Source organism: Pseudorca crassidens, chromosome 3, assembly GCF_039906515.1.
Source record: "Pseudorca crassidens isolate mPseCra1 chromosome 3, mPseCra1.hap1, whole genome shotgun sequence".
In the NCBI taxonomy this organism is placed as follows: Eukaryota; Metazoa; Chordata; class Mammalia; order Artiodactyla; family Delphinidae; genus Pseudorca; species Pseudorca crassidens.
This window is the reverse complement of record NC_090298.1, coordinates 30,836,060-30,857,575: the sequence shown is the minus strand read 5'-3', so window position 1 is coordinate 30,857,575 and position 21,516 is coordinate 30,836,060. Positions and strand designations below refer to the sequence as shown.

The 21,516-nt window shown below is 40.4% G+C and overlaps 1 protein-coding gene across 10 annotated transcripts in view; it reads left to right on the top strand.

Annotated features, from left to right (window-relative positions):
* Positions 1–21,516, top strand: part of CPLANE1 (ciliogenesis and planar polarity effector complex subunit 1) — a 128,428-nt gene that overhangs the window by 105,740 nt on the left and 1,172 nt on the right. For 7 of the 10 annotated variants that reach the window (XM_067730530.1, XM_067730531.1, XM_067730539.1 and 4 more), the window contains 2 exons: positions 103–230; positions 3,457–3,546. In XM_067730530.1, the coding sequence (XP_067586631.1) occupies positions 103–230; positions 3,457–3,546 (218 nt within the window). Of the gene's footprint in view, positions 1–102; positions 231–3,456; positions 3,547–4,245; positions 20,871–21,516 lie in introns of those variants that run through there. The other 3 variants (XM_067730537.1, XM_067730535.1, XM_067730538.1) reach the window with 2 other exon arrangements.

The following is a 21,516-nucleotide window of genomic DNA, read 5'->3' as shown; positions in this document are numbered from 1 at the left end:
ATGAATGTATTAATCTGAGCTGGAATTTACATCTTTTGAAATATTGTAGTTTATCACTGATAGAAGATTCTAGGAATATAATAACTGTAATTTCTACTTTAGAGAGAATCGACATGATCACAATTTTCCAATACATAGACCTGGAAAAGTCAGATATATATCCATCAAACCAAGTTATACCCAAAAGGGGAGACTTTTGGGGCAAACTCAAGGCTCACCCTGGCCATGTGGTAAGACTGAAAACTTTTTTTTTATCTTGTATAATTTGGACCTATTTTTTCTTGTCTCCAAAGTTGTGTTTTCATTAGTAAAAGTTGTAAATCTTAGTGAAAAGCAGTTCCCATTTCAACAGAATGCAAGGGATTGATAAAGAGTTAGAGGTACTGGGATTTTGTTCTATTGCTTTGAAATGAGAAGACCCTAGGAATCTTTTTAAACTAATGGCCTTTTTGTAATAGAATTTGAACAGTCAGTTCTGTGTGATATGACTTATTTGGGAATCTGTTTCTTTTGTGTGGCTAAAGATGTAGGCAGTTTTACAAATCAACTTCTGATAGATTTCAGGATGGATATATAATAGAGTAGGAATAGAAGAGGAGCAGGTTGAAATAGTATCGTTTTTACCCTTTTTGAATATTCTTTTCCACATTTGAAGATATAGTATTTGTTATTTATTACTAGCCTTCCTTTAGTTCATTTTGCCATATGTGGGTTTTGATTACTAAAGTAAAACATACTTATTTGTTTTAAAATGTATAATCATAGTTAACATGTAGTATACATATGTACAGCTAAGAATGTATAATAATAACTAATGTGCCAGGTTCCATTTAAGCACTTGAATTACAACTCTGTGAGAAAGGTACTATTATGTTCCCATTTTAAACAAGAGAAAGCCAAGGCAGAGGAAGTTGAAATAACTGCCTAAGATCAGATATCTAGGAAGTGGTAGAGTCTAGATTTGAACCCAGTCTGGGTCTAGAGCCTCCACACCTAGAACCTGAACTTCAGTATGCACGTTAACTGAGAAAATTGAAGTATCCATATATTGCAGTCTTTTTTGATGGAACTTTATAGTTTGGTTAACTCTTGCTTTTGATTGATGAATTACAATAAGAAAACACTGTTCTTTTTTAAACTAGAATTTCAAAATAGTAACCATTTAAAAAAATTTTTTAAGTTTTATTTTATACCTGATACATTTACCAAAATTAAAGAAAAGAAATATCCAAAACTGGAAAAGATTTTAAACTTGAATCACGGTTTCTTAAAGTATTGGATTATGTGGAAATATGTCTTTTTCTTGGACCTGTCCAATGTCAGGCCTGTATTGTTACCTTGCACTTGGCTGGGCTGAGGCCTTGGCCCTCTTTGGTCCCCTTACCTGCCTTGCTGAGCTATGCTTGATGAGATGCTCCTGCTGCCCAGAGACTCAGAAGTTCTCAGTGACCAGTACCCCACACAGATAAGTCCAAACCCTCTCCCTGGCCTTTAAGGTGTCCTCCCCTTCTGCCTCCTTAGCCTCCTTTCCGCATATAATCCGGATGACCCATAGCACGTGCAGGCTTGTTTTCCAGACACGTGCTGTGTGCTCCCATTCCTGCCTTGAAAATTTCCCTTATGCCTTAAATGCCTCCCCTCCGTGTCTTGGAAGACATCCCTAATTTTAATTCTTTAGCTCTTCCAACCCAGTGTAATGAATTTTAACATCCATATTTTCATTTTTTAACTGGCTGGTACTTAACTTGCATGGTAGTTGTGAATATTAGAGACAAATAGTAGCATTGGTAACTAATATAGTTATTTTTTTTGTCCTCTGAACCCTCAGTCATGTGTTTCTGCCGTTCTTGAGGCACTACTGCAACAGGTCTTATGTTGTAGTTACTTATAAACTTGGTTATGTCCTGGGATAGACTAAATGATTTGAGGGTAGCAACACTTTCTACATCTGTGTTACCCCTTCACATTGAACAAATGAAATAATTGAATAACTGGATAAATGGGAAAAAAAGGCTATTTAGCTTTTTTGCTTAAAAATAGCTATATATAAACTAATTATTGTTCAAGAATATTAATGGGCAGGTATTGTAGTATTTATACTGTGTCATAGAACACCATATGCCTAACTATTATCTGAGCTGACCTGTCACTCAGCTTCCTGGACCTCCAAGGCAAAGGTAGGAGAGTCAACTTGAGGGACTGTGAACACACTGACCTCCCTGACTGCCTCTGCCACATCCAGAACCCAGCCATTCCCCTGACAACATTCAGCGGCAGTGGGAGAAACCGGGCTCTTCCAGTCCGTGACACAGACAACATGAGCCCGCTGGGGCAAGTTTAGTTGTTGCACAGGTGGGAAGTGAGGATCCATCAAGATTTAAAAATTCCCTGCAGTTCTTCTGGAAAAGAAGTTTTCCTGAAAATTCTTTGAGTTTGACTATATGTTGCTGTCTTTTATTTATTTATTAAATTAAATTATTTATTTATTTTTGGCTGGTTGGGTCTTCATCGCTGTGCACGGGCTTTCTCTAGTTGCGGCGAACAGGGGCTACTCTTCGTTGTGGTGCGCCGGCTCCTCATTGCGGTGGCTTCTCTTGGTGCAGAGTGCAGGCTCTAGGCGCGCGGACTTCAGTAGTTGTGGCTCTCGGGCTCTAGAGCACAGACTCAGTAGTTGTGGCGCACGGGCTTAGTTGCTCCGTGGCATGTGGGATCTTCCTGGACCAGGGCTCGAACCCATGTCCCCTGCATTGGCAGGTGGATTCTTAACCACCGTGCCACGAGGGAAGTCCCAACTATCTGTCTTCTATAAAGCAGTATACAGTTTTTGGCTAACTTCTTCAGCCCCGTGCGCAAACTGTTAAATTTAAGAGTTTTCTTTCTTTCTTTTTTTTTTTTTTTGCTTGTTTTGTGTTTAATTCTGTCGAAAACAATATATAAGGACTATATGATAAGTATCTGAGAGGCATTATAAGCATAAATAATAGGTCTAGCCTTTGAAATCATCCGGGCCTAAGTTCATAGCCCAGCTCTGCCGCTCACTTTGTGCTCTCAGATGTTTCTTAAATCCTACCACATAGAGCTGTTGTGAATCATAACATAAAACATTTTGCATAACAAACAGTAAATAGTTGCTACTAATCCTGGAATTTAAGAAACCTTAGTTGGTCATTCTCTTCGCATTTTGTCTAGGTATTTACTGGAAATAGGCTTATACACCTGGCTTTTCCAGTTGCCAGGGCACATTTGCCATATGAGAAAGGTCCGTGGTTGTGCTATAAGGATACCAAGTCTCAAAGTAGACTTTCCCTTCCTTCATCTGCACTTTTGTTTTGCTTTCTTGGTTCAAATCAACCACCATTTATTGGGCCCCTACTAAGCAGAAGATTTCTGTCCTCAAAGAACTTACAACATGAAAGGTGCATATGGAAGGCTAAAGAAGTTTGCCTGTCTTTATAGGAACTGCTACTTTAACCATACAGAGGAAAGCTGGTGGAGCCAAAGTGGCAGTAAGAAAGGCTGTGCAGTCTCCAGTTACTGTCCGAAAAGGTATGGGATAAAGGTTAGAAAGTTCTTGAGCTTAATACTAAAAATTTTTAAATCATAAATCACTCTTAGAAATGTCAAATACGGATTTCAGTATGAAGAGTGTGGCTAGGTGGTGGTAATGGGCTTAATAAGCACAGTGCTGAACATAAAAACAAGTACTCAGGAAGGTGCTGTGATCACATAGCCATGGAGCACACAGACCCATAAGTTTGGCCCAATTAGCTCTGCTCTGATGGAGAGAGAGGGAAATTATACATCATTATCTCAGTCCCCAACATCTCCCTGAGCCCACCCCTCAACTGCTGTTACTCTCCACAATTTAAAAAACAGTTTCACATTCATCCTCCTATTAGCTGTCTGTAACAACCCTGGTAGATAGTCAAGGCAACTCTTATCCCCATCTTACAGCTGAGGAAGCTGAGGTATAGAGAAGCCAAGTGGCCTGCTCAAATCCCCTTAGAACAATAGAAAGAACAGCTAGCAGTTATAGAGAACTTACTTGATGCCAAGCATTGTATTAATATCTTATGTGCATGATCTCATTTAATCCAGTGAGGTATCTGTGGAATTAAAGAACTAAATTTGATGGGAATAATGATGAAAACACTAATTCATATATACCATAAAAATGATGAGAGATGTGAATTAATCTGTTCCTGTTATTATGCCTCTCTCCACTGCTGTCTCCTTTCTTTGCAGATTCTTCTTTCAGTTTACATCACATCTCTCTTCACCTGTGTCTAATCTGCTATTTAACTCATTTATCAAGTTTTAATGTCGATGGCTATACCTTCTAGAAATTCTGCTTGGTCCTTTCCATACTTTCCCCCACTATCTGCATTAAAACCCAAGCCTCCAGTTACTGGGATTAATTTGAGTCCTAGAAGCATCATTTCCTGTGCTTTTAATTTTATAATCCCAGGTTAGTTTTTTTCTTTCAAAGTTTCTCATTTTAATCTTTTGTTACGATGTTTTCTAATTTAGAATACCTCATAGCTTTTTATTCTTTTCTAAGCAAATATGGAGCAATGTTTATTTTAACAGATAAAATGCCCTAAAATACAATGTTACCCCTAAAAATAGCTGAAATTATATGTACCTTTGTATTGTATTATGAAGCCTCCAGAGACTCAGGGTTTTGTGTTCTTGAAGTGAGTTACGACCTAGCATGAGGCCTTGCCCATAGAAAGGCAAATAGAAGTATTTCCTTTGTTGTCCAGTGTCCAGCCCCTGAGAGTATGACTCCAGGTTTCTAGCTTGGGTGTTTGTCTAGACTGTGGCCTAATAATTGGCCCAGGTTGGGCAAGAGGAGGAGCAGGGTTTTCTTCTAGGGGAGATGGAGCTAATGGACTCAGGGTTACTGTTCAGTTTCAGACTCCTCAGGCAAGACTCTATAGAGTTATTTGGCAATAAAGAAACAGGCGGCATTCACGCTCCTACAGAGAAAGATGCTACTTTAGGGGAAGCTGGTGCACTTGCCCACTAGTTTCCACTGTGGGGTTTCTTCTTGATATATCACTTACTTTTGACCTTAGAAAGCTTTCCCTGGCCATGTTGGGGTAGGAACACCCCACCTGGAGAAGCTTTGCACATGTTCCGTTTCACAGAATTTTTTTCATATTGTTTTTTTATCTCAAAATTGGATATCCCAAATAAATCTAGAGAAGTGCACTTTGATCTGAAGCAAAGGAAATTACAAAGCCATCCCTGTGTAAAGCAAGGTGAGAGAAAGCCAGTGATAGCCTCTCGAGGTTTGTAGATACCCCACAGGTAAAAGTTTACCCTAAAATGTAGGCTTATTAACCTTAGTATCAGCCGACTTGGTGATGATCTATCATTCTTTCTAGATGGCAGTAATTATGTTCATTTGACAAAACAAGAGTAGCAAAGGTTAGATACCAAATTAATTACAGCGGAGATAGGGGTGGGATTAGTTAATGGTCACAATCTTTGCTAATCTCTTACCATACCTGGAAGACTTGAAAGAACAACTTCAGCACCCCGCCTCCATTGTTTCCATCTACTCTGGAGGGACAGCCTACCCTTGTAGTCACAATACTGCTTAACTACCTGTTGGTTTCTCTTCTTTTTATCCTCAGTCTCAACCTTTTCTGTTTTACCAGCTGTTTTTTTTTTTTTAACACAGTCTGTTCACGTGTGCATTCCAATTGTGCATTCATAGATATTTTTTCTTTCACAGTTTTTCAAAAATTGTTCCTTAGTAATATTTACTGAAATAATTATTTTAATATGAAACTTTCAATCACACCCCAAAATACTCAGTGGTGTCTTTAAATAGCAGAAAAAAAAGTCAGCCCTTTTTCAACTAGAGCACAGTCCTCACATTGGATTCTGAAGTGGTGACCACAGGTGCTACAGGATGATGTTAACCTTACTTCTGTTTCAGACCCTTGGGGCTAATCAGAAGAATCCCTAAGCCCTCTTGTACTGCCACCCTTCTCCCTGTAATCCAGGAAGCAAGCTATTGGAAAGCTGCTGCCTTGGGGATCCAGATAAATAGACCCGTTTCTCACTTACAGATGTGAAGATTATCCAAAAGAGCCCTCTAAGTACTATTCTTCCCTCCCCCAAAAGAACAGAAAGTTAACATATTAGCTCAGGTTCTGGGCATAGATCATCTCTCTCATCTGGGCCATTACGTAACGCCCTAAGCCTCACCTTCCTCATTTGCAAAATGGGGATAGTAACTGTTTCCCCACAGGACTTTCATGAAGAGTATTTATTCTGCAGCAGTCTGTTGAGCTCCTGCTACTTACCAGGCACTGTCCGTCAGGAACAATGCAGACGGTAGCACAAAAATAAGATATGGGAGACCTTGAAGTTCTCTTTTAGGAGGTGTCATTGGAGTGAAGATGCTGAATGTTGAAAACGGGGTTGTCATGTAACAATAAGGAAGAACAGTTCCAGGCGGAGAGAAGAGCAAGTTCAAAGCCCTGCTACAGAGGCAACCTTGATAGATTGCCTGGGTTGGATTTTACTCTGCATCCAGTGGGACTCCACTGGAGGGAATTAAGCAGGGAGATAATATAATTTACATTTTAGAACATGTGGGAGAAGAAGAACAGAAGGCAGCAGACAAGCACAGAGATATTCCTTGGACTAGGGTTATAATAATAAAAATGGGGGGAAGTCATTCGATTTGGAATATAGAGCATTTCCCCGGAATAGGGCAGAAATTAACAGTTTGATTTTGGACATGTTAATATTGGGATGTTTATTGCACATCCAAGGCAAGGTGTCAAGAAGGCCGTTTGCCCTATGAAGCTAGAGATACAGGTTTGAGAGTTGTCAGCAGGTAGGTATTTCCAGCCACGGAACTAGATGAGGTCAGCGAGGGAGGATGTAGATGTGTAAGAAGACCAATGACCAGGTCCTGGGGCTCTCTGGTAATTCAGCGGACTGAATGTAGGTAGCGTGCATAGCCCATAGTAAATGCCAAAATGTGTACTGCTGTTATTTGGGGGCCGGGGGGGTGCTTATTTCTTGGAGGTATCCTTAGCACGAGGTTGGTAGAGAGATGAAAGACCAGGTGGCCCAAACCTTAGCACTCTGTTACCTCTTCTTCCCCTCTTCAAGGAGCCACAGCCCTGCTTGTTGGGACCTGAGTTTACTTCCCATCGTATACCCCACATATACAACCATCTTGGGTGTTTCTTCAGGTCACCCAGTAGGGGTAGAATGTGCTGTAATACTGGCTTTGGAACATGAAGTGTGTTAGGTGGGGCCAGCTCCTCCAGGCCTCGTGCAGAGAAGCGCTGTCGATGGGCCGATGCGCTAAGCTGCCTGTGCGCGCGAGCTGGGATGAATGTTTCTTTTCAGCAAATACTGATATTCAGGAAGGAGGAAGGGGGCCGTAATGTGTGGGTACTGCACTTACCTTGATGCCTATGCCCAAAGGTGAATTGTAGCTGTGAAGCGTGAGTGGCGATGCCAAGAACATCACTCCTGTGAAGCTTCCACAAGACTTTCCATAAGAGAGGCAAGGAAGGCCCAGCTCTCTGAGTTCATCCAGCTTTTAACTTGGAACTTCTCCAGAGTTCCATTTTTTTTTTTCCTGTGGCCTCTCCTCCCTGGACTCTCTTGTCCTAGAGGTTACTGTTGCTTTTTTTGTTTGCTTTTTTTTTGTTTGTTTTTTATTAGTTATCTATTTTATACATATTAGTGTATATATGTCAATCCCAATCTCCCAATTCATCACACCACCCCACCCCTGCTTTCTCCCCTTGGTGTCCATACGTTTGTTCTCTACATCTGTGTCTCTATTTCTGCCTTGCAAACCAGTTCATCTGTACCATTTTTCAAGGTTCCACATATATGTGTTAATATACGATATTTGTTTTTCTCTTTCTGACTTACTTCCCTCTGTATGACAGTCTCTTGGTCCATCCACGTCTCTACAAATGACCGAATTTCGTTTCTTTTTATGGCTGAGTAACATTCCATTGTATATATGTACCACATCTTCTTTATCTATTCATCTGACGATGGGTATTTAGGTTGCTTCCATGATCCTGACTATTGTAAATAGCGCGGCAATGAACATTGGGGTGCATGTGTCTTTTTGAATTATGGTTTTCTCTGGGTATGTGCCCAGTAGTGGGATTGCTGGGTCATATGTTAATTCTATATTTAGTTTTTTAAGGAACCTCCATACTCTTCTCCATAGTGGCTGTATCAATTTACATTCCCACCAACTGTGCAAGAGGGTTCCCTTTTCTCCACACCCTCTCCAGCACATGTTGTTTGTAGATTTTCTGATGATGCTCATTCTAACTGGTGTGAGGTGATACCTCACTGTAGTTTTGATTTGCATTTCTCTAATAATTAGTGATGCTGAGCAGCTTTTTGTGTGCTTCTTGGCCATCTGTATGTCTTCTTTGGAGAAATGTCTATTTAGGTCTTCTGCCCATTTTTGACTGGGTTGTTTGCTTTTTTAATATTGAGCTGCATGAGCTATTTATATATTTTGGAGATTAATCCTTTGTCCGCTGATTTGTTTGCAAATGTTTTCTCCCATTCTGAGGTTTGTCTTTTTGTCTTGTTTGTAGTTTCCTTTGCTATACAATAGCTTTTAAGTTTCATTAGGTCCCATTTGTTTATTTTTGTTTTTATTTCCATTACTCTAGGATGTGGGTCAAAAAAAATCTTGCTGTGATGTATGTCAAAGAGTGTTCTTCCTGTGTTTTCCTCTGAGAGCTTTATTGTGTCCCGTCTTATATTTAGGTCTTTAATCCATTTTGAGTTTATTTTTGTGTATGGTGTTAGAGAGTGTTCTAATTTCATTCTTTTACATGTAGCTGCCCAGTTTACCCAGCACCACTTATTGAAGAGACAGTTTTTTCTCCACTGTATATATACCCTTGCCTCCTTTGTCATAGATTAGTTGACCATAGGTGCGTGGGTTTATCTCTGGGCTTTCTATCCTGTTCCATTGATCTATATTTCTGTTTTTGTGCCAGTACCATAGTGTCTTGATTACTGTAGTTTTGTAGTAGAGTCTGAAGTCAAGGAGTCTCATTCTTCCAGCTCCGTTTTCTTCCCTCAAGATTGCTTTGGCTATTCGGGGTCTTTTGTGTCTCCATACAAATTTTAAGATTTTTTTGTTCTAGTTCTGTAAAAAATGCCAGTGGTAATTTGATAGGGATTGCATTGAATCTGTAGATTGCTTTAGGTAGTATAGTCATTTTCACAACATCGATTCTTCCAATCCAAGAACATGGTATATCTCTGCATCTGTTTGTGTCTTTTTTTTTTTTTTTTTTTTTTTTTTGTGGTACGCGGGCCACTCACTGTTGTGGCCTCTCCCGTTGCAGAGCACAGGCTCCGGACGTGCAGGCTCAGCGGCCATGGCTCACAGGCCCAGCCGCTTTGCGGCACGTGGGATCCTCCCGGACTGGGGCACGAACCCGTGTCCCCTGCATCGGCAGGCGGACCCTCAACCACTGTGCCACCAGGGAAGCCCTGTTTGTGTCATCTTTGATTTCTTTCATCAGTGTCTTATAGTTTTCTGAGTACAGGTCTTTGACCTCCTTAGGTAGGTTTATTCCTAGGTATTTTATTCTATTTGTTGCAGTGGTGAATGGGGTTGTTTCCTTGATTTCTCTTTCTGATCTTTCATTTTTAGTGTATAGGAATGCAAGAGATTTCTGTGCATTAATTTTGTATCCTGCAACTTTACCAAATTCATTGATTAGCTCTAGTAGTTTTCTGGTGGCATCTTTAGGATTATCTATGTATAGTATCATGTCATCTGCAAACAGTGACAGTTTTACGTCTTCTTTTCCAATTTTTTATTCCCTTTATTTCTTTTTCTTCTCTGATTGCCATGGCTAGGACTTCCAAAACTGTTGAATAAGAGTGATGAGAGTGGACATCCTTGTCTTCTTCCTGATCTTAGAGGAAATGCTTTGTTTTTCACCATTGAGAATGATATTTGCTGTGGGTTTGTCATATGGCCTTTATTATGTTGAGGTAGGTTCCCTCTATGCCCACTTTCTGGAGAGTTTTTACCATAAAAGGGTGTTGCATTTTGTCAAAAGTTTTTCTGCATCTATTGAGATGATCATATGCTTTTTATTCTTTAATTTGTTAATATGGTGTATCACATTGATTGATTTGAAGAATCCTTGCATCCCTGGGATAAATCCCACCTGATTATGGTGTATGATCCTTTTGATGTGCTGTTGAATTGTTTGCTAGTACTTTGTTGAGGATTTGTGTATCTATATTCTGCAATGATATTGGTCAGTAATTTTCTTTTTTTGTGATATGTTTGTCTGGTTTGGTATCAGGGTGATGGTAGCTCCATAGAACGAGTTTGGGAATGTTCCTTCCTCTGCAATTTTTTGGAAGAGTTTGAGAAAGATGGGTGTTAGCTCTTGCCTAAATGTTTGATAGAATTCACCTGTGAAGCCATCTGGTCCTGGACTTTTTTTGTTGGAAGATTTTTAATCACAGTTTCAATTTCATTACTTGTGAATGGTCTGTTCATATTTTCTATTTCTTCCTTGTTCAGTCTTGTAAGATTATACCTTTATAAGAATTTGTCCATTTCTTCCAGGTTGTCCATTTTATTGGCATAGAGTTGCTTGTAGTAGTCTCTTAGAATGCTTTGTATTTCTGCAGTGTCTGTTGTAACTTCTCCTTTTTCATTTCTAATTTTATTGATTTGAGTCCTTTCCCTCTTTTCCTTGGTGAGTCTGGCTAAAGGTTTATCAATTTTGTTTATCTTCTCAAAGAACCAGCTTTTAGTTTTATTGATCTTTGCTATTGTTTTCTTTGTTTCTATTTCATTTCTGCTCCTGATCTATGATTTCTCTCCTTCCACTAACTTTGGGTTTTGTTTGTTCTTCTTTTTCTAGTTCCTTTAGGTGTAAGGTTAGATTGTTTACTTGAGATTTTTTCTTATTTCTTGAGATAGGATTGTATTGCTATAAAATTCCTTCTTTGCTTTTGCTGCATCCCATATGTTTTGGATGGTCGTGTTTTCGTTGTCATTTGTCGCTAGGTATTTTTTGATTTCCTCTTTGATTGCTTCACTGATCTCTGGGTTATTTAGTAATGTGTTGTTTAGCTTCCATGTGTTGTTTTTTTTTTATGTTTTCCCCCTGTAATTTATTTCTAATCTCGTAGCATTGTGGTTGGAAAAGATGCTTGATATGATTTCAGTTTTCTTAAATTTACCAAGGCTTGATTTGTGACCCAAGATGTGGTTGATCCTGTAGAATGTTCCATGTGCACTTGAGAAGAAAGTGTAGGGACTTCCCTGGTGGCACAGTGGTTAAGAATCCGCCTGGCAATGCAGGGGACACGGTTCGATCCCTGGTCCAGGAAGATGCCATATGCTGCACAGCAACCAAGCCTGTGCACCACAACTACTGAGCCCACAAGCCTCAACTGCTGAAGCCCATGTTTCACACCTACTGAAGCCCGTGTGCCTAGAAGCTGTGCTCTGCAACAAAGAGAAGCCACTGCAGTGAGAAGTCTGTGCACCTCAACGAGGAGCAGCCCTCGCTCTCTGAAACTAGACAAAGGCTGCGTGCAGCAACGAAGACCCAACACAGCCAAAAATTAAAAATAAATAAATAAATAAATTTATAAAAAAACGAAAGTGTAATCTGTTTTCGGATGGAATGTCCTATAAGTATCAATTAAATCTGTCTGGTCTATTGTGGCGTTTAAAGCTTGTGTTTCCTTATTAATTTCCTATCTGGATGATCTGTCCATTGGTGTAAGTGAGCTGTTAAAGTGCCCCACTATTACTGTTACTGTCAATTCCCTCATTTATAGCTGTTAGCATTTGCCTTATGTATTGAGGTGCTCCTGTGTTGGGTGCACATATATTTATAATTGTATATCTTCTTCCTGGATTGATCCCTTGACCATTATCTTGTCTCTTGTCTCTTGTACCATTCTTTATTTTAAAGTCTATTTTATCTGATATGAGTATTGCTACTCCAGCTTTCTTTTGATTTCCATTTACATGGAATATCTTTTTCCATCCCCTCACTTTCAGTCTGTATGTGTCCCTAGGTCTGAAGTGGGTCTCTTGTAGACAGCATGTATATGGGTCTTGTTTTTGTATCTATTCAATGAGCCTGTGTCTTCTGGTTGGAGCATTTAATCCATTCACCTTTAAGGTAATTATTGATATGTTTGTTCCTAATACCATTTTCTTAATTGTTTTGGGTTTGGTTTTTGTAGGTCCTTTTCTTGTGTTTCCCACTTAGAGAAGTTCCTTTAGCATTTGCTGTAGAGCTGTTTTGGTGGTGGTGAATTCTCTTAGCTTTTGCTTGTCTGTAAAGCTTTTGATTTCTCCCTCAAATCTGAATGAGATCCTTGCTGGGTAGAGTAATCTTGGTTGTAGGTTCTTCCCTTTCATCACTTTAAATATATCGTGCCACTCCCTTCTGGCTTGTAGAGTTTCTGCTGAGAAATCATCTGTTAACCTTACGGGAGTACCCTTGTATGTTATTTGTCATTTTTCCCTTGTTGCATTTAATAATTTTTCTTTGTCTCTAACTATTGTCAATTTGATTACTGTGTGTCTTGGCGTGTTTCTCCTTTGGTTTATCCTGCCTGGGACTCTCTGCAGTTCCTGGACTTGAGTGGATATTTCCTTTCCCATGTTAGGGAACTTCTTGACTATAATCTCTTCAAATATTTTCTCTGGTCCTTTCTCTCTCTCTTCTCCTTCTGGGACCCCTATAATGTGAATGTTGGTGAGTTTAATGTTGTCCCACAGGTCTCTTAGGCTGTCTTTATCTCTTTTCATTCTTTTTTCTGTTCCACCACCGTCAATTCCACCATTCTGTCTTCCAGGTCACTTATCCATTCTTCTGCGTCAGTTATTCTGCTATTGATTCCTTCTAGTATATTTTCATTTCAGTTATTGTATTGTTCATCTCTGTTTGTTTGTTCTTTAGTTCTTCTAGGTGTTTGTTCTTCAATTCTTCTAGGTCTTTGTTAAACATTTCTTGCATCTTCTCGATCTTTGCCTCCATTCTTTGTCCGAGGTCCTGGATAATCTTCACTATCATTATTCTGAATTCTTTTTCTGGAAGGTGGCCTATCTCCACTTCATTTAGTTCTTTTTCTGGTGGTGTTTTATCTTGTTCCTTCATCTGGTACATAGTCCTCTGCCTTTTCATTTTGTCTAACTTTCTGTGAATGTGGTTTTCATTCCACAGGCTGTGGGGTCGTAGTTCTTTTTGCTTCTGTTCTCCGTCCTCTGGTGGATGAGGCTGTCTAAGAGGCTTGTGGAAGCTTCCTGATGGGAGGGACTGGTGGTGGGTAGAGCTGGGTGTTGATCTGTTGGGCAGAGATCAGTAAAACTTTAATACGCTTGTCTGCTGATGGGTGGGGCTGAGTTCCCTCCCTGTTGCCTGGCCTGAGGTGACCCAGCACTGGAGCCTACAGGCTCTTTAATGGGGCTAATGGCGGACTCCAGGAGGGCTCATGCCAAGGAATACTTCCCAGAACTTCTGCTGCCAGTGTCCATGTCCTCACGGTGAGCCACAGCTGTCCACCGCCTCTGCAGGAGACCCTCCAACACTAGCAGGTAGGTCTGATTCAGTCTCCTAGGGGGTCACTGCTCCTTCCCCCTGGGTCCTGGTGCACACACTACTACTTTATGCCCTCCGGGAGTGGAGTCTGTTTCCCCCAGTCCTGTTGAAGTCCTGGAATCAAATCCCGCTAGACTTCAAAAGTCGATTCTCTGGGAATTCCTTCTTCTGTTGCCAGACACCCAGGTTGGGAAGACTGACGTGGGGCTCAGAACCTTCACTCCAGTGGGTGGACTTCTGTGGTATAATTGTTCTCCAGTTTGTGAGTTGCCCACCCACAAGTTGTTTGTGATTGCACCTCTCCTACATTGCACCTTCTCCTTTGTCTTTGGATATGGGGTATCTTTTTTGGTGAGTTCCAGTGTCTTCCTGTCGATGACTGTTCAGCAGTTAGTTGTGATTCCTGTGCTCTTGCAAGAGGGAATGAGCACACGTCCTTCTACTCCGCCATCTTGAACCAATCTCGGTTACCATTACTTTTAAAATCAAAAGCGGTGGCCAGAGGAGATGGAGTCAAGATGGCAGAGAAGAACGTGAGCTCACCTGTTCTTAGGAAAGCATCAAAATAACAACTGCTGAATGACCATAGACAAAAAACAAAAAACCCACTGGAACCTACCATAAAGAATATCCTACATCCAAAGAAGCCACAGTGAGACAGTAGGAGGGGCACAATTGCAATAAAATCAAATCCCACAAAATTTGGGTGACCCACAAAATGGAAAATAATTATACCACAGAAGCTCTCCCACAACAGTGAAAGTTCTGAGCCCCACGTCAGGCTCCCCAGCCTGGGGGTCTGGCAACTGGAGTAGGAGCCCCCAGAGAATCTGGCTTTGAAGGCTAGTGGAGTTTGATTGCAGGAATTCCACAAGACTGGGAGAAACAGAAACTCCTCTATTGGAGGGTACACACAAGGTCTTGTGCGCACCAGGACCCAGGGAAAAAAGCAGTGACCTCGTAAGAGCCTGGGCCAAACCTACCTGCTCGTATTGGAGTGTCTCCTGCAGAGGTGGTGGTGGGGCAGCTGTGGCTTAGTGCGGTGACAAGACACGGTGGTTCTGGGGAGTACTCTTTGGTGTGAGCACTCCGGGAGGCTGCCATTTTGTCTCCAAGACCTTGCCCCACCCAACAACCTGTAGGCTCCAGTGCTGGGACGCCTCAGGCCAAACAGTCAACAGGGATGGACACATCCCCACCCCACCCATTAGCAGACAGCTGCTTAAAGTCTTCCTGAGCACATGGCTACCCACGAAACACACCCCTTGATACGGCCCTGCCCACCAGAGGGACAAGACCCAGCTCCACCCACCAGTGGTCAGGAACCAGTCCCTCCCACCAGGAAGCCTGCACAAGCCTCTTAGCATCACCCACCAGGGGGCAGACAGCAGAAGCAAGAACTACCACCCTGCAGCCTGCAGAACGGAAACCACATCGCAGAAAGTTAGACAAAATGAGGCAGCAGAGGAATATGTCCCAGATGAAGGAACAAAATAAAACCCCAGAAGAACAACTAAGTGAAGTGGAGACGAGCAATCTACCTGAAAAAGAATTCAGAGTAATAACAGAAAAGATTATCCAAGTTCTTCGAAAAAGAATGGAGGCACAGATAGAGAAGTTACAAGAAATGTTTAACAAAGACCTACAATAATTAAAGAAGAAACAGAGATGAACAATACAATAACTGAAATGAAAAATACACTGGAAGGAATCAGTAGCAAAATAACTGAGACAGAAGAATGGACAGGTGAGCCGGAAGACAGAATGGTGGAAATCACTGCTGCAGAATAGAATAAAGAAAAAAGAATGTAAACAAATGATGAGAGCCTAAGAGACCTTTGGGACAACATTAAATGCACCAACATTCGCATTATAGGGGTCCCAGAAGGAGGAGAGGGAGAGAAAGGACCTGAGAAAATATTTGAAGAGATAATAGCTGAAAACTTCCCTAACATGGGAAGAGAGACAGTCATAGAAGTCTAAGGAAGCCCAGAGAGTCCCAGGCAGGATAAACTCAAGTAGGAACATGCTAAGACACATAGTAATCAAATTGACAAAAATTAAAGACAAAGAAAAAATATTAAAAGCAACAAGGGAAAAGCAACAAATAACATACAAGGGAATTCCCAAAAGGTTGTAAGCTGATTCCTCAGCAGAAAGTATGCAGGCCAGAAGGGAAGTGATGAACAGGAAGAACCTTCAACCAAGAACACTCTACCTAGCAAGGCTCTCATTCAGATTCGATGGAGAAATCAAAAGCTTTACAGACAAGCAAAAGCTAAGAGAATTCAGCGCTACCAGACCAGCTTTGCAACGAATGCTAAAGGAACTTCTCTAGGTGGAAAAGAAAAGGCCACAAATAGAAACAAGAAAATTATGAATAGAAATGCTAACCAGTAAAGGCAAACATACAGTAAAGGTAGGAAGTCATCCACACACAAGTATGATATCAAAAGCAGCAATCGTGAGGAGAGTACAAATGGAGGATATTGGAAATGAATTTGAAATTAAGTGATCAGCAAGTTAAAACTATCCTGTTTATGTAGACTGCTGTATCAAAACCTCTTGGTAATCGCAAACCAAAAATCTACAATAGATATACAAAAAAGAAAAAAGGAATCCAAACACAACATTAAAGGTAGTCAAATCAAAAGAGAAAAAAGACCTACAAAAACAAATCCAAAACAATTAACAAAATGGCAACAAGAACATATCAATAATTACCTTAAACATAAATGGATTAAATGCTCCAACCAAAAGATATAGACTGGCTGAATAGATACAAAAACAAGACCTATACATGTGCTGTCTACAAGACATGCACTTCAGATCTAGGGACACATACAGACTGAAAGTGAGGGGATGGAAAGTATTACAGGCAAATGGAAATCAAAAGAAAGCTGGAGTAGCAATACTCATATAAGACAAAATTGACTTTAAAATAAAGACTGTTTCAAGAGACAAAGAAGGACACTACATAATGATCAAGGGATCAATCCAGGAAGAAGATATAACGATCTTATATGCACCCAACATAGAAGCACCTCAGTATATAAGGCAAATGCTAACAGCCATAAACAGAGAAATCAACAGTAACACAATAATAGTGTGGGACTTTTAACACCCCACTTTCATCAGTGGACAGATCATCCAGACCTAAAATTAGTAGGGAAACAGAGGCCTTAAATGACACATTAGACCAGATGGATGTAATTGATGATATTTGTAGAGCATTCCATCCAAAAGCAGCAGAATACACATTCTTAAGTGCACGTGGAACATTCTCTAGGATTGGTCACATGCTGGGCCACAAAGCGAGCCTTGGTAAATTTAAGAAAACTGAAATCATGTCAACCATCTTTTCTGACCCCAATGCTATGAGATTAGAATCAACTACGAAAAAACTGTAAAAAACACAAACATGTGGAAGCTAAACAATATAATAGTAAACAACATGGATCACTGAAGAAATCAAAGAGGAAATCAAAAAATACCTGGAGACAAAAGACAGTGAAAGCACCATGATCCAAAACCTATGGGACACAGTTCTGAGAGGGAAGTTTATAGCAATGCAATCTTACCTCAGGAACAAGAAAAATGTCAAGTAAACAACCTAACCTTACACCTAAAGCAACTAGAGAAAGAAGAACAAACAAAACCCAAAGTTAGTAGAAGGAAAGAAATCATAAAAATCAGAGCAGAAATAAATAGAAACAAAGAAAACAATAGCAAAGATCAATGAAACCAAAGCTTGTTCTTGAGAAGATAAACAAAATTGATAAATCTTTAGCCAGACAGACTCATCAAGAAAAAGGGCTCAAATCAATAAAATTAGAAATGAAAAAAGTTACAGCAGACACCACAGAAATACAGAGGGACTACTACAAGCAATTCTATGCCAATAAAATGCACAACCTGGAAAAAATGGACAAATTCTTAGAAAGGTACAATCTCCCAAAACTGAACCAGAAAGAAATGGAAATATGTAAACCAAATACAAGCACTGAAATTGAAACAGCAATTAAAAAACTTCCAGCACACAAAAGTCCAGGACCAAATGGCTTCACAGGTGAATTCTATCAAACAATCAGAGAAGAGTTAACACCTATCTTTCTGAAACTATTCCAAAAAGTTGTAGATGAAGGAATACTCCCAGACTGATTCTATGAGGCCAGTGTCACATGATACCAAAACTAGACAAAGATACCACTCACACACAGAACGAAAATTACAGGCCAATATCACTGATGAATATAGATGCACAAATCCTGAACAGAATACTAGCAAACGAAATCCAGGGACTTCCCTGGTGATCCGGTGGTTAAGAATCCGCCTTCCAGTGCAGGGGACGCAGGTTCAATCTCTGGTCAGGGAACTAAGATCCCACATGCCACAGGGCAAGTCATGGCGACTACTGAGCCCGTGTGCTCTAGAGCCCACATGCCACTAGTGAGCCCTGTGCCCCCACTACCAAGTCCTTGCACTCTAGAGCCCGCGCACCACAACTAGAGAGCCCACCCCCTGCAACTTCTGAGCCTGTACGTTCTGGGCCCGTACACTGCAACTAGTGAGCCTGTGCACCACAGCTACTGAGCCAGCACTCTCTGGAGCCCATGCACCACAACTAGAGAGAAGCCTGCACACCACAGTGAAGAGCCCGCACACCACAAAGATCCCGCATGCTGCAGTGAAGATTCCACCTGCCGCAACTAAGACCCAATGCAGCCAAATAAAACAAAAAACAAACGAAAAACCTCAAATCCAACAGTACATTAAAAGGATCATACACCATGGTCAAGTAGGATTTTTTTCGAAAGATGCAAGGATTTTCAGTATCTGCAAATCAGTGTGCTATACTATATCAACAAATTGAAGAATAAAAACTATATGATCATCTCAATAGATGCAGAAAAAGCTTTTGATAGGGCTTCCCTGGTGGCGCAGTGGTTGAGAGTCCGCCTGCCGATGCAGGGGACGTGGGTTCGTGCCCCGGTCCGGGAAGATCCCACATGCCACGGAGCAGCTGGGCCCGTGAGCCATGGCTGCTGAGCCTGTGCATCTGGAGCCTGTGCTCTGCAACGGGAGAGGCCACAACAGTGAGAGGCCCCCGTACCGCAAAAAAAAAAAAAAAAAAAAAAAAAAAAAAAAAATAGGTTTTGACAAAATTCAACACCCATTTATGATAACAACTCTCCAGAAAGTGGGCATTGAGGGAACATACCTCAACATAATAAAGGCCATATATGACAGACCCACAGCTAACATCACACAAAATTGTGAAAAGCTGAAAGCATTCCCTCTGAGATCAGGAACAAGACAAGGATGTCCACTCTCACCACTTTTATTCAACATAGTTTTGGAAGTTCTAGCAATCAGAGAAGAAAAGGAAAAGGAATGCAAATTGGAAAAGAAGAAATAAAACTGTCACTGTTCGCAGATGACATGATACTATACATACAAAATCCTAAAGATGCTACCAGGAAACTACTAGAGCTCATCAATGAATTTGGTAAAGTTGTAGGATACAAAATTAATGCACAGAAATCTCTGGCATTCGTATACACTAGCAATGAAAAATCAGAAAGAGAAATCAAGGAAACAATCCCATTTACCATCGCATCAAAAAGAATAAAATACCTAGGAATAAACCTACCTGTGGAGGCAAAAAGATCTGTACTATGAAAACTATAAGATGCTGATGAAAGCAAAGGTGATGCAAATAGATGGAAAGATATACCATGTTCTTGGATTGGAAGAATCAATATTGTCCAAATGACAGTACTACACAAGACAATCTACAGATTCAATGCAATCCCTATCAAATTACCAATGGCATTTTTCACAGAACTAGAACAGAAAATTTTACAATTTGTATGGAAACACAAAAATGACCCCAAATAGCCAAAGAAATCTTGAGAAAGCAAAACAGAGTTGGAGTAATCAGGCTCCCTGACTTCAGACTAAATGACAAAGCTACAGTAATCAAAACAGTATGGTACAGGCACAAAATCAGAAATACAGATCAATGGAACAGTATAGAAAATCCAGAGATAAACCCACACACCTATGGTCAATTAATCTATGACATCGGAGGCAAGACTATACAGTGAAGAAAAGACAATCTCTTCAATAAATGATGCTGGGACAACTGGACAGCTACATGTAAAAAAATGAAATTAGGACACTCCCTAACACCATACACAAAAATAAACTCAAAATGGATTAAAGACATAAATTAAGACTAGATACTATAAAACTCTTAGAGGAAAACACAGGCAGAACACTCTTTGAGGTAAATCACAGTAATATCTTTTTGATCCGTCTCCTAGAGTAATGGAAATAAAAACAAAAATAAACCAATGGGACCTCATTAAACTCAAAAACTTGCACAGCAAAAGAAACCATAACCAAAACAAAAAGACAACCCATGGAATGGGAGAAAATTTTTGCAAACAATGTGACCAACAAGGGATTAATCTCCAAAATTTCCAAATAGCTCATGCAGCTCCTCGATATCAAAAAAAAAAACCCAATCAAAATGTGGGCAGAAGACCTAAATAGACATTCCTCCAAAGAAGATATACAGATGGCCAAGAGGCACATGAAAAGATGCTCAACATTGCTAATTATTAGAAAATTGCAAATCAAAACTACAATGAGCTATCATCTCACACCAGTGAAAATGGCCATTGTCAAAAAGTCCACAAACAATAAATGCTGGAGAGGGTGTGGAGAAAAGGAATGTTGGTGGGAATGTAAATTCGTATATCCACTATGGAGAATGGTAGGGAGGTTACTAAAAAATCTAAAACTAGAGCTACGATATGATCCAGCAATCCCACTCCTGGGCATATATCTGGAGAAAACCACGGTTCAAAAGGATACGTGTACCACAGTGTTCATTGCAGTGCTGTTTACAATAGCCAAGACATGGAAGCAACCTAAATGTCCATCAACAGAAGAATGGATAAAGAAGAGGTGGTACATATATACAATGGAATATTAGCGATTAAAAAGAATGAAATAGGGCCTCCCTGGTGGCGCAGTGGTTGAGAGTCCGCCTGCCGATGCAGGGGACACAGGTTCGTGCCCCGGTCTGGGAAGATGCCGCGGAGCGGCTAGGCCCGTGAGCCATGGCCGCTGGGCCTGCACGTCTGGAGCCTGTGCTCCGCAACAGGAGAGGCCACAACAGTGAGAGGCCCACGTACCGCAAAAAAAAAAAAAAAAAGAATGAAATAATGCCATTTGCAGCAACATAGATGGACCTGGAGATTATCATACTGAGCAAAGTACATCAGACAGAGAAAGACAAATATCATATGATAGCGCTTATATGTGGAATCTAAAAACAATGATACAAATGAACTTACTTACAAAATAAACAGACTCACGGACTTAGAGAACGAACTTATGGTTATCAGGGGAGAAGGGTGGGGGGGAGGGATAGATTGGGAGTTTGGGATTGACATATACATGCTTGCTATATTTAAAATAGATAACCAACAAGGACCTACTATTACTATAGCACAGGGAACTCTGCTGAATATTCTGTAATAACCTAAATGGGAAAAGAACTTGAAAAAGAATAGATACATGTATATGTATAACTAAATCACTTTGCTGTACACCTGAAACTAACACAACATTTTTAATCAACTGTACTCCAATATAAAATAAAAAGGAAAACAAAACAAAAGAGGTGGCCAGAATTCAATTTCCTTCTCTCACATAGAATAGGAATTGCTGGAACCCTAAAGCCAACCATATCCAGACCTTGTGATTTAAATATTAGGTAAGGTGTGACTGCCTTGGGTTTGATTATAAAAGTCATTGTAAGTAACAAACTTATAAATGAATCAGTCCTAATGTATGCATTGTTCTTTTC